This window comes from Geotrypetes seraphini, chromosome 6 (genome assembly GCF_902459505.1).
Source record: "Geotrypetes seraphini chromosome 6, aGeoSer1.1, whole genome shotgun sequence".
NCBI lineage: Eukaryota > Metazoa > Chordata > Amphibia > Gymnophiona > Dermophiidae > Geotrypetes > Geotrypetes seraphini.
In genome coordinates this window covers 175,921,481-175,933,496 of record NC_047089.1, presented here as the reverse complement: position 1 = coordinate 175,933,496, position 12,016 = coordinate 175,921,481, and the positions used below count along the sequence as shown (strand labels likewise).

General features: G+C 39.9%; 1 protein-coding gene across 1 annotated transcript in view; it reads right to left on the bottom strand.

Moving 5' to 3' along the window:
- Positions 1-12,016, bottom strand: part of PUDP (pseudouridine 5'-phosphatase) — a 143,404-nt gene that overhangs the window by 69,858 nt on the left and 61,530 nt on the right. Inside the window, exon 3 of the mRNA XM_033950590.1 lies at positions 6,432-6,661. Within this exon, the coding sequence (XP_033806481.1) occupies positions 6,432-6,661 (230 nt within the window). The remainder of the gene's footprint in view (positions 1-6,431; positions 6,662-12,016) is intronic.

The following is a 12,016-nucleotide window of genomic DNA, read 5'->3' as shown; positions in this document are numbered from 1 at the left end:
GCTTCCAGTCTCTCCTCATACATCTTCTGGCGCAAGCCTCCTATCATTTTCGTCACCCTCCTCTGGACCGCCTCAAGTCTTCTTACGTCTTTCGCCAGATACGGTCTCCAAAACTGAACACAATACTCCAAGTGGGGCCTCACCAATGACCTGTACAGGGGCATCAACACCTTCTTCCTTCTACTGACTACGCCTCTCTTTATACAGCCCAGCATCCTTCTGGCAGCAGCCACTGCCTTGTCACACTGTTTTTTCGCCTTTAGATCTTCGGACACTATCACCCCAAGGTCCCTCTCCCCGTCCGTGCATATCAGCTTCTCTCCTCCCAGCATATACGGTTCCTTCCTATTATTAATCCCCAAATGCATTGCTCTGCATTTCTTTGCATTGAATTTTAGTTGCCAGGCATTAGACCATTCCTCTAACTTTTGCAGATCCTTTTTCATATTTTCCACTCCCTCTTCGGTGTCTACTCTGTTACAAATCTTGGTATCATCTGCAAAAAGGCACACTTTTCCTTCTAACCCTTCAGCAATGTCACTCACAAACATATTGAACAGGATCAGCCCCAGCACCGAACCCTGAGGGACTCCACTAGTCACCTTTCCTTCCTTCGAGCGACTTCCATTAACCACCACCCTCTGGCGTCTGTCCGACAGCCAGTTTCTGACCCAGTTTACCACTTTGGGTCCCAACTTCAGCACTTCAAGTTTGTTCAACAGCCTCCTATGAGGAACTGTATCAAAGGCTTTGCTGAAATCCAAGTAAATTACATCTAGCATATGTTCTCGATCCAACTCTCTGGTCAACCAATCAAAAAATTAAATCAGGTTCATTTGGCACGATTTACCTTTTGTAAAGCCATGTTGCCTCGGATCCTGTAACCCATTAGATTCAAGGAAATACACTATCCTTTCTTTCAGCAACACTTCCATTATTTTTCCAACAACTGAAGTGAGGCTCACCGGCCTGTAGTTTCCTGCTTCATCCCTGTGACCACTTTTATGAATAGGGACCACATCTGCTCTCCTCCAATCCCCAGGAATCACTCCCGTCTCCAGAGAGCTCCCTTAGTATCCTTGGATGTATCCCGTCTGGTCCCATCGCTTTGTCCACTTCACTTCCTTAGTTCACTTCACTTCCTTACTAATATCTTTTTCTTCTAATTTAATCTTATTACTTAGCTACTTAACTTTGAGGTTAGCTCTCAAACATTCATCAATGCCACCTCTCCATATTGAACAATGCCATTACTGTAAAAAAACAAAACACTTAACATCACTTTGATGTTTAACTGAACTTGCTGAGCATTTTTTGGTTTTCCATTGAGGCGATTGAGCTTTGGTTTCCACGTTATTGCTGTAGACCAGTGGTCTCAAACTTGCGGCCCGTCAGGTACTCTGTAGTTTATCATAATCACAAAAGTAAAATAAAACAGTTTCTTGATCATGTCTCTTTAGCTATAAATTACAATATTATTATTAAGACGTAGTCAAAAGGAAAGATTTCTAAACTATAAAGTTCTACCTCATGCAAAATTGTCATTTTTTTAATAACACATTAACTATCTTTTCTGAGGCCCTCCTAGTACCTACAAATCCAAACTGTGGCCCTGCAAAGGGTTTGAGTTTGATACCACTGCTGTAGACCCAGTTATCATTTTATCAAGAAATGTTTTGTTTTCATTTGCTTGCTCAAGAAGATCCTGACAGATTATAAAATGGTTCTTCTGATTGTCGATCATCAAATGTGGAACAAACTTTGCCGCAATGTGAGACATCCTCCAACTTCTCAGATAGTTTGCTATGGCATAAACCAATGGAGGTGTTACATTCCTCTGCCTATTCTCTAACAATTAATCACAGATTGATGCACACAAGAACCCTCACTTAAGCAACATGATCATTATCAGTTGATGTTGATGGTCTTCTAGTTCATGAATCGTCTTCCACTGATTGACCACTTTTGAAGTGTGAATACCATCACCCCAGGCACCTCTCATCCTCGCTATGCCACTGATAGACAGATAATTATTGTGGATACATTCTTTATATGCTAGCACTTTTCCAGGAAGATAGATACTAATTTCTGTTTACTTGTACTGAAGTGACATTCAAAATGTTTATCATAAAATTCTGGACAAATATTTATGAAATGCGTCAGTTTTGAAATTCATCCTATTTTTGGATTATTGTTGTGAAAGACACAATGAACAGGCAGTACTTTATATGGAAATGATCTCTCATTAATATAATGAATGGAACACTAAAAAGAGAAAATAAAATCACTCACTTGTAAAGGGTGTTCTCTGAAAATAGCATCACCTAAGTGGAACTCCTTTCCTAAGAGGCTGCCTTTAACAAAGGCAGAGTACAAGAATTACAGTAAGTGGGACTATTTCTGCAAGAGAAAACCACTTAGGGCCCCTTTTAGAAAGCAACAATTCCCATGTGGCAAATACGATGGATACCTATTTCCATGGGCTGTGCCGCATTCGCTACCATGGCTTTGTATAAGGAACTCTTAGTTTATAAGGTGAAGATCATGCAAAACCGCAATATGAGTCATAGGAGGGAAAAGGTTGGTTTTCTATCTTGCAAAGGCTAAGGAGGGATGGAAAATCTACATTCTCCTCCCTTCCCTGCTGGGAAGCCATGTCATATCATGAAGGCATTTGAATATGTGGTCAGAACTCTGTGCTGCAGTTTGGTAAATATCCTCAAGGAAGGCAGACTTTAGACTGCCAACAGAAGTGATATGGTTCTCACATGGTATAAAGATAGATGACTTAGCGGTCTGGATGATCAAACGGCTGAACGTAGAAGTAATGATTCTCAAAAAATATATATATATTTTGGATGTATTTTTTGAGAATGGAATTTAGACACTGCTGACTTTGGACAACTAGCACCCTAGGCCCAAAACGGACTTAAAACTTTTTTTTTATTATGCTGCTCTAAGACTGCAGAAGAAATACATCAAGACATAAATCTTACCCACAAATCAAAAAAAGAAAAATACACGGGCCCGGATTCTGTATAAGACGCCCGGGAGGGCGACCTATACAGAATCGGGCCTACACTAACCCCGATTCTGTAACCAGCATCCATGTTACAGACGCCGGTTACAGAATCGGGTTAGAGTAGACGCCGCCTACCCAACACCCCTGATTGCCAGCAGGAGGGTGCCCAACCCCTCCTGCTGGAACGCCGCCCACCCGACACCCCCGATCGCCGGCAGCTACAGCTGCCTAAAATCGGGACGCACTTTCAGAATCAGGGCCACAGTGTCCAGCCACCATAACCTGGTTAAGGAAATGCACAATACAAAAAAAAAATCTCTCAATTAGGGGTCCTTTTTACTAAGCTGCGGTAAACACTAGCATGTGCTTATTGCAGCATAAAAGGGATTAAATACCAAGGCATGCACACAGGTGCCCTGTGATAAGTATCTAATACGTGAGCACTACCTGCATTTTAAAAAATATTTTAAATTTTTGCAGGTAGGGAGCATTCCAGTGCTAATCAGTTAGCATGTCCACACTGTCACAAATTAACTGATTAGCACAGGATTACCCCATGAGCCCTTAAAGACTGTCAGTAAGTGCTTCTGTGGCATTTCTTTTCTTTTTTTTTTTAACTGGCATATGCTGGTGGTAACATTAGCGTATGACTATTAATGCAAAACAAGGAAAAATTAGCCATTTTACTGTTGCAGCAAAAATGGCCTTAGTGCACAAGAAAAACCTAGGTAAGGGCATGCTAACACATTTTCCACCGCAGCTTAGTAAAAGGACCCTTAACTTAGGAAAAATAATTCTATCTAATCAGTGCTAAAACATTCAATATTCACCAATACTCACTAACTAAATAAACAACAAAATATTTGAGAAACATTTATTGCCTGTAACTCAGTCTGACCAATGGTCCATCTAGCCCAGTTTCCCGTCTTCATAGTGGCCAATCCAGGTCACAAGTACCTAGCCAAAACCCAAATAGTAGCTACATTCCATGCTACCGATCCAGTGCAAACATTGGCTTTCCCCATGTCTGTCTCAATAGAAGACTAGGGACTTTTCCTCCAGGAACTTGTCCAAACCTTTTTTAAAACCAGCTACATTAACCACTCTTACCACATCATCTGACAATGCGTTCTAGAGCTAAACTAAACTAAAACCTAACTTTATATACTGGATCTTCAACCAGAGGAAGCTCAACGCGGTTAACAATAAGTTAAAAAATATGCTAAAATACAAGGGGATTAATTTTCAGAGTGTTTAGCAAATAGAAAAGTTTTTAAAGATTTACAAAAAGATTGGAAAGAGCTGGGTCACCTCATAATTAAAGGAAGTTCATTCCATAATTGGGGAAATTTAAAACCAGAGAAAGGCTGAAATTCTTGACTCCTTTAATTCCTTTCCTAGAAGGGAGGGAAAGTTTAAATTGTTGAGTGCCTCTCGCATATGAAAATCTATAGACATTCCATAGAAGAGGAACAAGAGGAATGAAAATACCATATAAAATTTTAAAAATAATACATATACACTTAATCTGGATTCTGAGATAAACCGGGAGCCAATGGAGACTCAAAAGCAAAGGAGTCACGTGGTCAAATTTGCTTGTCCCCTAATCTTTGTAATTTTTGATACAGTTCTACACCACTCATGATTTTATAGACTCGTCATGCTGTGAAGATTTAAAGAATGCAAATCTATTCCCATCCAGGGTATCAGACACTTATTCAGGAATCATCACTAATAATAAAACCCTAAGCACACATGCATACTCCTACCTGCGTGATCCATGCTCTGTAACTCCGTGGCTTCGCATGCGCAGTAGAAGGAGTCAGCAGTGGTTTCTTCTGTGTATGCGGAGGCACCTTAAGCAGGGACACATGGAAGCGACTCCCCCTCACTCCGTCTAACAGCGGTATCAAAGTCGCGGTCCCCCAGGTACTGTTCTGCAATCCGGCCGGCTCCCTTACCCTTGCCGAAGTTATTTTTAAGTTCAAAGCCGCCACCAACGCGGCTCCTCTCATGAGCCACACCTGCGTCGGAAGCCTCTCTGACATCACGTCAGAGAGAAGGCTTCCAACACAGGCACGGATCGTGAGAGGAGCCGCTGCGGAAGCTTTAAACTCAAAAATAACTTCGGCAAGTAAGGGAGCTGGCCAGAAACAAACAGAAATACCTGTTTCCCTGTGCTGCTGCACAGGGAAGTGAGGTGGGGGGAGGGAAATGCTGCAGCTACACAGGGAAATGGAAGGGGAGGAAATGCTGCTGCTGCACAGGGAAGTGGGGTGGGGGACGGAAATGCTGCTGCTGCACAGGGAAATGGAGGGGGAGGGAATGCTGCTGCTGCTGCACAGGGAAGTAGGGGAGGGAAATGCTGCTGCTGCACAGGGAAGTTGGGGGAACGGAAAGGGGGCCAGGGAATTAACTTGCTTTGCTTTGGGGGGAGGGGTGTGCTGGGGGCAGGGAGCAATCTTGGTTTGCTTTGGGGGGGGCAGAAAGAAGGGGGCTGGTGTAATTGTGAGCATGTTAAATGGTCAGTGCGCCAATAATGGTTATATTCGTATTCTATGATGACATCTAGATGTCTAGACATCATCATAGATTAAGCTAATGTGCACTATCTGGGCATCTAAAATGAAGGTGCTCTGTTATAGAATTACCTCCATAGTGGAAGTGTTCACACTTTAGGGGCCCCTTTCACTAAGCTGCACCAAGTGCTAATGCACTCCCCCTAATGTAGCAAAAATGGACTAACATAAGATGCACTAAATTGTTCTACATATTTTTATAATACATTTTGAAGACAGACAAGCATTTAACTGTGATTAACTTGATACTTATTCAATGCATGTCTAAACTATTCACAAAAACAGAAGTGATGTCAATTGAGCTCCTTCATGTTACAGGTAAAGGGATCCTTTCACTAAGGCATGCTAAAAAAACGGTTGGTGGTGTTTTTTGCATGTGCATTTCAATTGAGACCTCTTTAGTGTGGCTCTAAGATGGCCGTCAGTGCTGTTTTCTTATAAATGGCCATGCACAAATTACAAAATTAGCCTGTGGCCGTTAGCGGGTGACTTTTAAGGCAGCCGCACTAATCTTGCATTAGTCAGCACAAGCCAATACCCATGCACACCTACCCTCCGCTCCCAAACATGCCCCCCTTGCTAAAGAATAAGATGTATTTTTTAGCGCAAGGGTGTCCGCAGTTACTGTGTGGCTCCTTAGCGTGTGCTACTAGCACCATTTTTAGGTGGTGATAAGTATGTGTTGGTGTTTACCATTGTTTAGTAAAAGGACCCCCAAATATGTTATTTGGCAATTCATACAAGAACATACTGTATCTTCCGTTAATTGAAACTCCATTCCAGTAGATCACAATAAGATAAATATTTGTCTCAGCTAATACGGTTCCTACCTTTTCCACGTGAGGAGGGGGGTCAAATCTCTTTGCACACACTAGAAAAAGATCAGGCTGTGGCTTGCCATTCTTCACATCTGGGTCATCTCCCAATACAATGTGATGGAACAAATTAAAGAAGTCTTTGTGACTTCTTGTTTTCATTTCAAATGTCACTCCTGCTGAGCTGGTGGCAATAGCTATGGGAATGTTGTGTTTGTGCAGGTGATAGATCAACTTCTCAACCCCTATTAAAGAGAAATAGAGAAGGCATTTGTGAGAAAGATCATGCAATATATAAAACATATCTCTAACAGATACCGCAACATACATGAAGAGTAGGACAGGTTGTTTTACAATTTTTCTATTGTGTGCAGTTGGTATCGCTGAATTCTTGTTAGCCAAGGTCAACAGTCCGAGAATAAAATATTGTTACTTAATAATCCTTATTTCTACACCAGGATATCTTACAAGCTAAGCAGGGTTGAGTCTGGTGAGCATTTGAATGGTAACAAGTATCATTCGTGACATGAAACCATTATCCTCGATGAGCATCCTACCACCCTTTTCCCAGGATTCAACTTAGAGCATCAAGGGGGCGGGGGAGGGGGCTCGATGTTAACCATTTTCCTGTTGTTCAGGGCTAGAGCTGTATTAAGGAGCAGACAAAGGAGCACATTATTAGTGACAAATTCCATCCAAAACTGCCTAGGAAATTAGGTGCACTGTTGGGATAACCACAAAAGTTGAATAATCTTAAATTGAAAAAATAGGCATTACTAGTGAATAGGTCTTATTGAAGAAAATGGCACCTACAGAAAATAATGTGGTTTCACTTTGTGTTTTAAATGGGGTCAGGATACATTCAAGTACTGCAGAGGGTACACTGGGAAGCTGCATTTGAAGGCAATTGAGAGCCAGGATTGGCATAGGAAGGTATCTATGTATGGAGTGATGCTTAGGTCAGGTTACGGAGAGATAAAGGGGGATATTCATCAATGTGTGCTACTGTTAAGACCGGTTATTTTAGCACATATTCTCATTGGATAAAATGGGACCCTGTGCTAAAATAGCACGACTTGTGGTAAAATAACCCATCTTAGCAGTAGCACACTGATGAATTCTCCCCAACATGCTTAAAAAGTTTACTTCAGAAATAAATTTTCCAGATCTGTCTCAAGAAACACAGAAATGTTCAAACAATTTCTGCTTTTTAGACTGGAAGTTATTATCTGAAATATCCCTACAAATGTATTCTTATGTATCAGTCATCAAAAGTATGTATTTTTTGATCCTTCTTACTTGACAGCTTTTTTTTTTTTTTTGTCAGCTAAGTGGACATTTGCTTTGACTCCCTCTGGAACTAGTTAGGAGTTCAATACATGATTTGCTCTCAATCATGTCCAATATGTGGTAGGTATTTTTCTACTGTGTTTTATTTTCTTTACTAATTCTTATTCTTATGGAGTCCTTAAGTTGCGGACTTTAGCTATTCATGAATTATGGATTTTTTGGGGGGAATGTTAAAAAGTATTAATTAATTTATTTCCCCTTCGTCATAGCTTTACTTTACAAGTAATTACCGATATGTATTGAAATTCATGAAATTTTTTATAAAAATCACGATTCTTAAAATGCTGAAAACAACAAACCTCATTAAGCACAACTTTCTTACTTATAAAATGGCAAAATTGTACCAAAATGGTAGTGTGACCTCACGTGGGGGCAAATTTTCAAACAAAACAAAAAAGGCTTATAAATCATTAAAAATAGAGTGGTACTGAATATTTGTATTTGATTCGGCACCAAATAGTGCCCCGAATATATTATTCGTATTTGACTAGATAGTAATTTAAATTCAAATATGAATAATGCAGGGTTCTACTGTGCTAAACCCCACTGAATACAAATGATCTCTAATTTAATATTTCTTGTATTATTTTTTTATGTTAAAAACTCAATGACCATTATTTTTATTCTGCCAAATATTTTTCATTATTCATATTCAGCTGAATAGTAAACTACGCAATTCAGTACAGCTTCAATTTAAGGGTTCCTTTTAATCAACGGCACTAAAGGTTTTAGTGCGGGTGTCAGAGCAATTACCTCACTGATGTGGGCTAAAAACCTCTAGCACTGTTTAGTAAAACCCAGAGTAAAAATGCAACTTTACAAAAAAACATCCCTTTTACAAATAATGGGAAGGAGGCTACTTATAATGAGCTATAAAGCCATTGAATAAAAATAATAAATAGATAGAAAGAAAAAATATGGACAGTGTACACAAAGGAAAATAAGACAGGGTAAAACAAGATAACCACCAAAAAAGGGCAAAACATTAAAAAAAAAAAAATCAAAAGAAAACCAAAGGGGTCCTTTTATTAAACTACAGTAAGTGTTAGCACTAGTGTTTACCGCAGCTTGAAAGTGTTTACTATGGGAAGAACTGAGGTGTTCCAATATAATTTTGCACACTGTGCATGCATAACACATGCAAAAAAAATTTTTGCCTCCCCTTTTACAAAACTGTAGAACATTTTTTAGGGCTGGGTGCAGTGGTAACAGCTCCAACGCTCATAGGAATTCTATGAGTGTCAGAGCTGTTACCACCACAGCCGGTGCTAAAAACTGCACTACGGTTTTTTACAGAGGGGACATGTTCTGGGGACTCACCTGCTAATCTTTAATGGCCACACAATATGGCTGCGGGAAGAAACTTCCATAATGTGCAGGAAAAACCCATGTAAGATTACTTTTCCTCGCACCTTCATAAAAGGACCCCCAAATCATTATGCTTATATTTCCCATGACAAAGAAACTTATTATACATCAGATACTGTACCACATTGCTCCAAGGATACTAAAAGAAATGTTTGAAATTTATCATCCAAAAAGAAATCTAAGGTCTGACAACAGTATGAAATTGACTTTAGAGGGAAGGATGCCTATCATTTATGTTATAATTGGAGCATCATTGATGTCAGTAGCTGGTGTCAAACTTTGGAATACTCTGCCAGGCATTCCGCGTTTTTGTGTTGGAAAGATCAATTTTAAGAAAATGTTGAAAACGCAGCTCTTTGTTAATGCTTTTTGATAAAGTGCATTTACTTTTATTCTTCTTGTAAGATATAGTGCCAATGAATACCTGGGTTTTAACTTTTTACAGTTTTATTGCTAAACATTTTATTGATAAGATGTTTGTCTATTGTTTGTTCATATTTATGCAACTAAAGGGCGACCAGTTTATTATGGCCCTGATTCTGCAAACTGCGCCTAACTTTACGCGTGGTTTAGGCATCCAATTTAAGTGGTTAATGAGCTATTTAAGGGTCTTAACAAGCGTTAATTGGGACTTAGATGGAGTTAGGCATCAGGTAGGCGTTGTCAGAATATAGATGCGAGGTAGATGCAAGTTTTTAGGAAAGTTTCAAGTTTCAAGTATGTAGACGTGGGCGTAATGAGGGCATAATGTTAGCGTGGTTAAGGATAGGCACCAGATAGATGCTAGTTCGGCGGCAGACCGCGTCTAAACATCAGAGGGCTTGGACAGGTGTTGAAGGAAGGTACATGTTTTGAGATGTATCCTAGAGACATTACTATTGGTAAATTAAGCTTGGCTTTAGAATTAAGGGAGGGGGTATTGGGGTGGGGGAGGGGTTTAGAATGAGAGAACAGGCTGCTTTAAAAATCAGACAATGGCTACAGATAATTAAAGCTGAACCAAAATATGTTTAAGCAAAGGAATGGACAAAGAGTTTTAGGGTTTTATTTCTGGTAGAAAAATTAATATCAAATATTTGCTAACCGCACTCAAGACTTGAATCCCTAATGTATGGAAGATAAGAACAGTGCCTTAAGGCATAGAGCTATAGAGGGAACTTTGTTTAGAATTTGGTAACAGAGCCTCTAGAGACTAAGCAGATGACAAATGGCTTACTGTAAAAGCTTTGAGAAGTGAAGGAAATGATTAAAAGTCAGTGCAGCTGTGTTTGGCCAAAACACACCCAAAGCACGCCCAGATTTGAAAGTTTTCTGGTGGGAAGTCCTAACAGTGCCTATGACGTCAGATGCTACTTAGGCATGCTTAGTATAAGAAGGTCCATCAGAGCAGCTTTTTCTCTTTCAGGACTCCTATTCTGTGCTATTGCTTATGCTAATTTCTGAGACCTTACCTTTCTTAATTATCTTTTAACCTTTTCTTTCCTATATCTGCCACAACTCTCCATTTCACAGAACCATTAGCAGCTATAATGTAGTAATTTGCAATTGATGTCTTTCTAACCTTTTTTATCTTTCCAGGTGACTATGCTGCACCTATGCAAGGAACTCCTTTCTAGCAGCTCAGATACCAAATCTAGGTGAGAATGATATATTGCTAGCTACTTAGGTGTCTTTATTAGAAAAAAGCTCAGGCAGAACTGATATCACACACATACTCCCAGTGTATCAAAAGTATTTCATAATCATTTAGAATGGTCCATTATCAAACTTCCAGGCGAAAGTGTATCAAGCAACTTGAAGTGGCCTAGTCTGCAACATTTGTGTTGTCTTAACTAGATAAAGGAGGTCACAAGGACAAAGAATAGAACATTGGACATGGAACAGTTCAAAAAATGAGATAATTTCCTCTCTGTAAACACTTTCCATATTTAAAATAGCTAGATTAATGAATTTATGGTTGGGATTTTAGTACTGGTAAAACAGATGGCACCTACTTATCCTTAAATTAGGATCTCTGGTGTGCACTAAAAATGAAGACAGATATTTGATTCCTTTTGAACCCCAACGTAGATTGATATGGCCATGTTGTGCCTTAATGCAGCAAATATTCAAATGAAGCATGATGAATTTTTCCTACTTGAGTTTTGTTAACTAGATTTATTTGAGAAAGATTAGTTAACCTTCAATAACTTGGGATACTGAAGTTTTCACCTCTGTCATATAAACCACCATGTCATCTCTATATAATGAAACCTCTGTCATATAAACCACCATATCATCTCTATATAATGAAACTTTAGGCGGCTGGCAGAGGAGAGGGAGGGACTGACTCAGCACCCCTCCTGCTCCTGACTTAAAGGTACCGGGGAGGAGAGGGGCTGATGGAAGGGGGGCGATGTAGAGTGGCCTCCATTGGAAGGAGGGAGTGTGCATCCCTCCTGCCATTTTTTTTTGGTTCAGGGAGGGAGGGGGCGCTTTGTTTGTTTTTTTTTGGGGGGGGTGCGCTTTGTCGGGGGTCGTTGGAGAGGGCCTGTGGTGGTGGTGAGAGACTTTTTTCTTTTTTTATTGGGCAGATATTTTGCGTGTGTAATACATGCAAAATATTTGTGCCATTGAAAAAAAAAATAAAAGCAGGCAGACATGTCGGTAGCACAGGTATAGAGCAATTGGATTTTACAATCAGTAAAACCCGATGCTAAATAGCCATGTGATGTCAGTGCATCAATTGCTTGGCTATTTTGCATGGGGTTTTACTAATTTGCATGGATCGGATTGGATAATGGGCAGACAACAGTTTTGTGCATCGGAGAATCCGATCCGATTGATTGCTAAACTGGTCATACCATTTTAGCAACGATCGTTACACAATCGGTAAGTTTTGT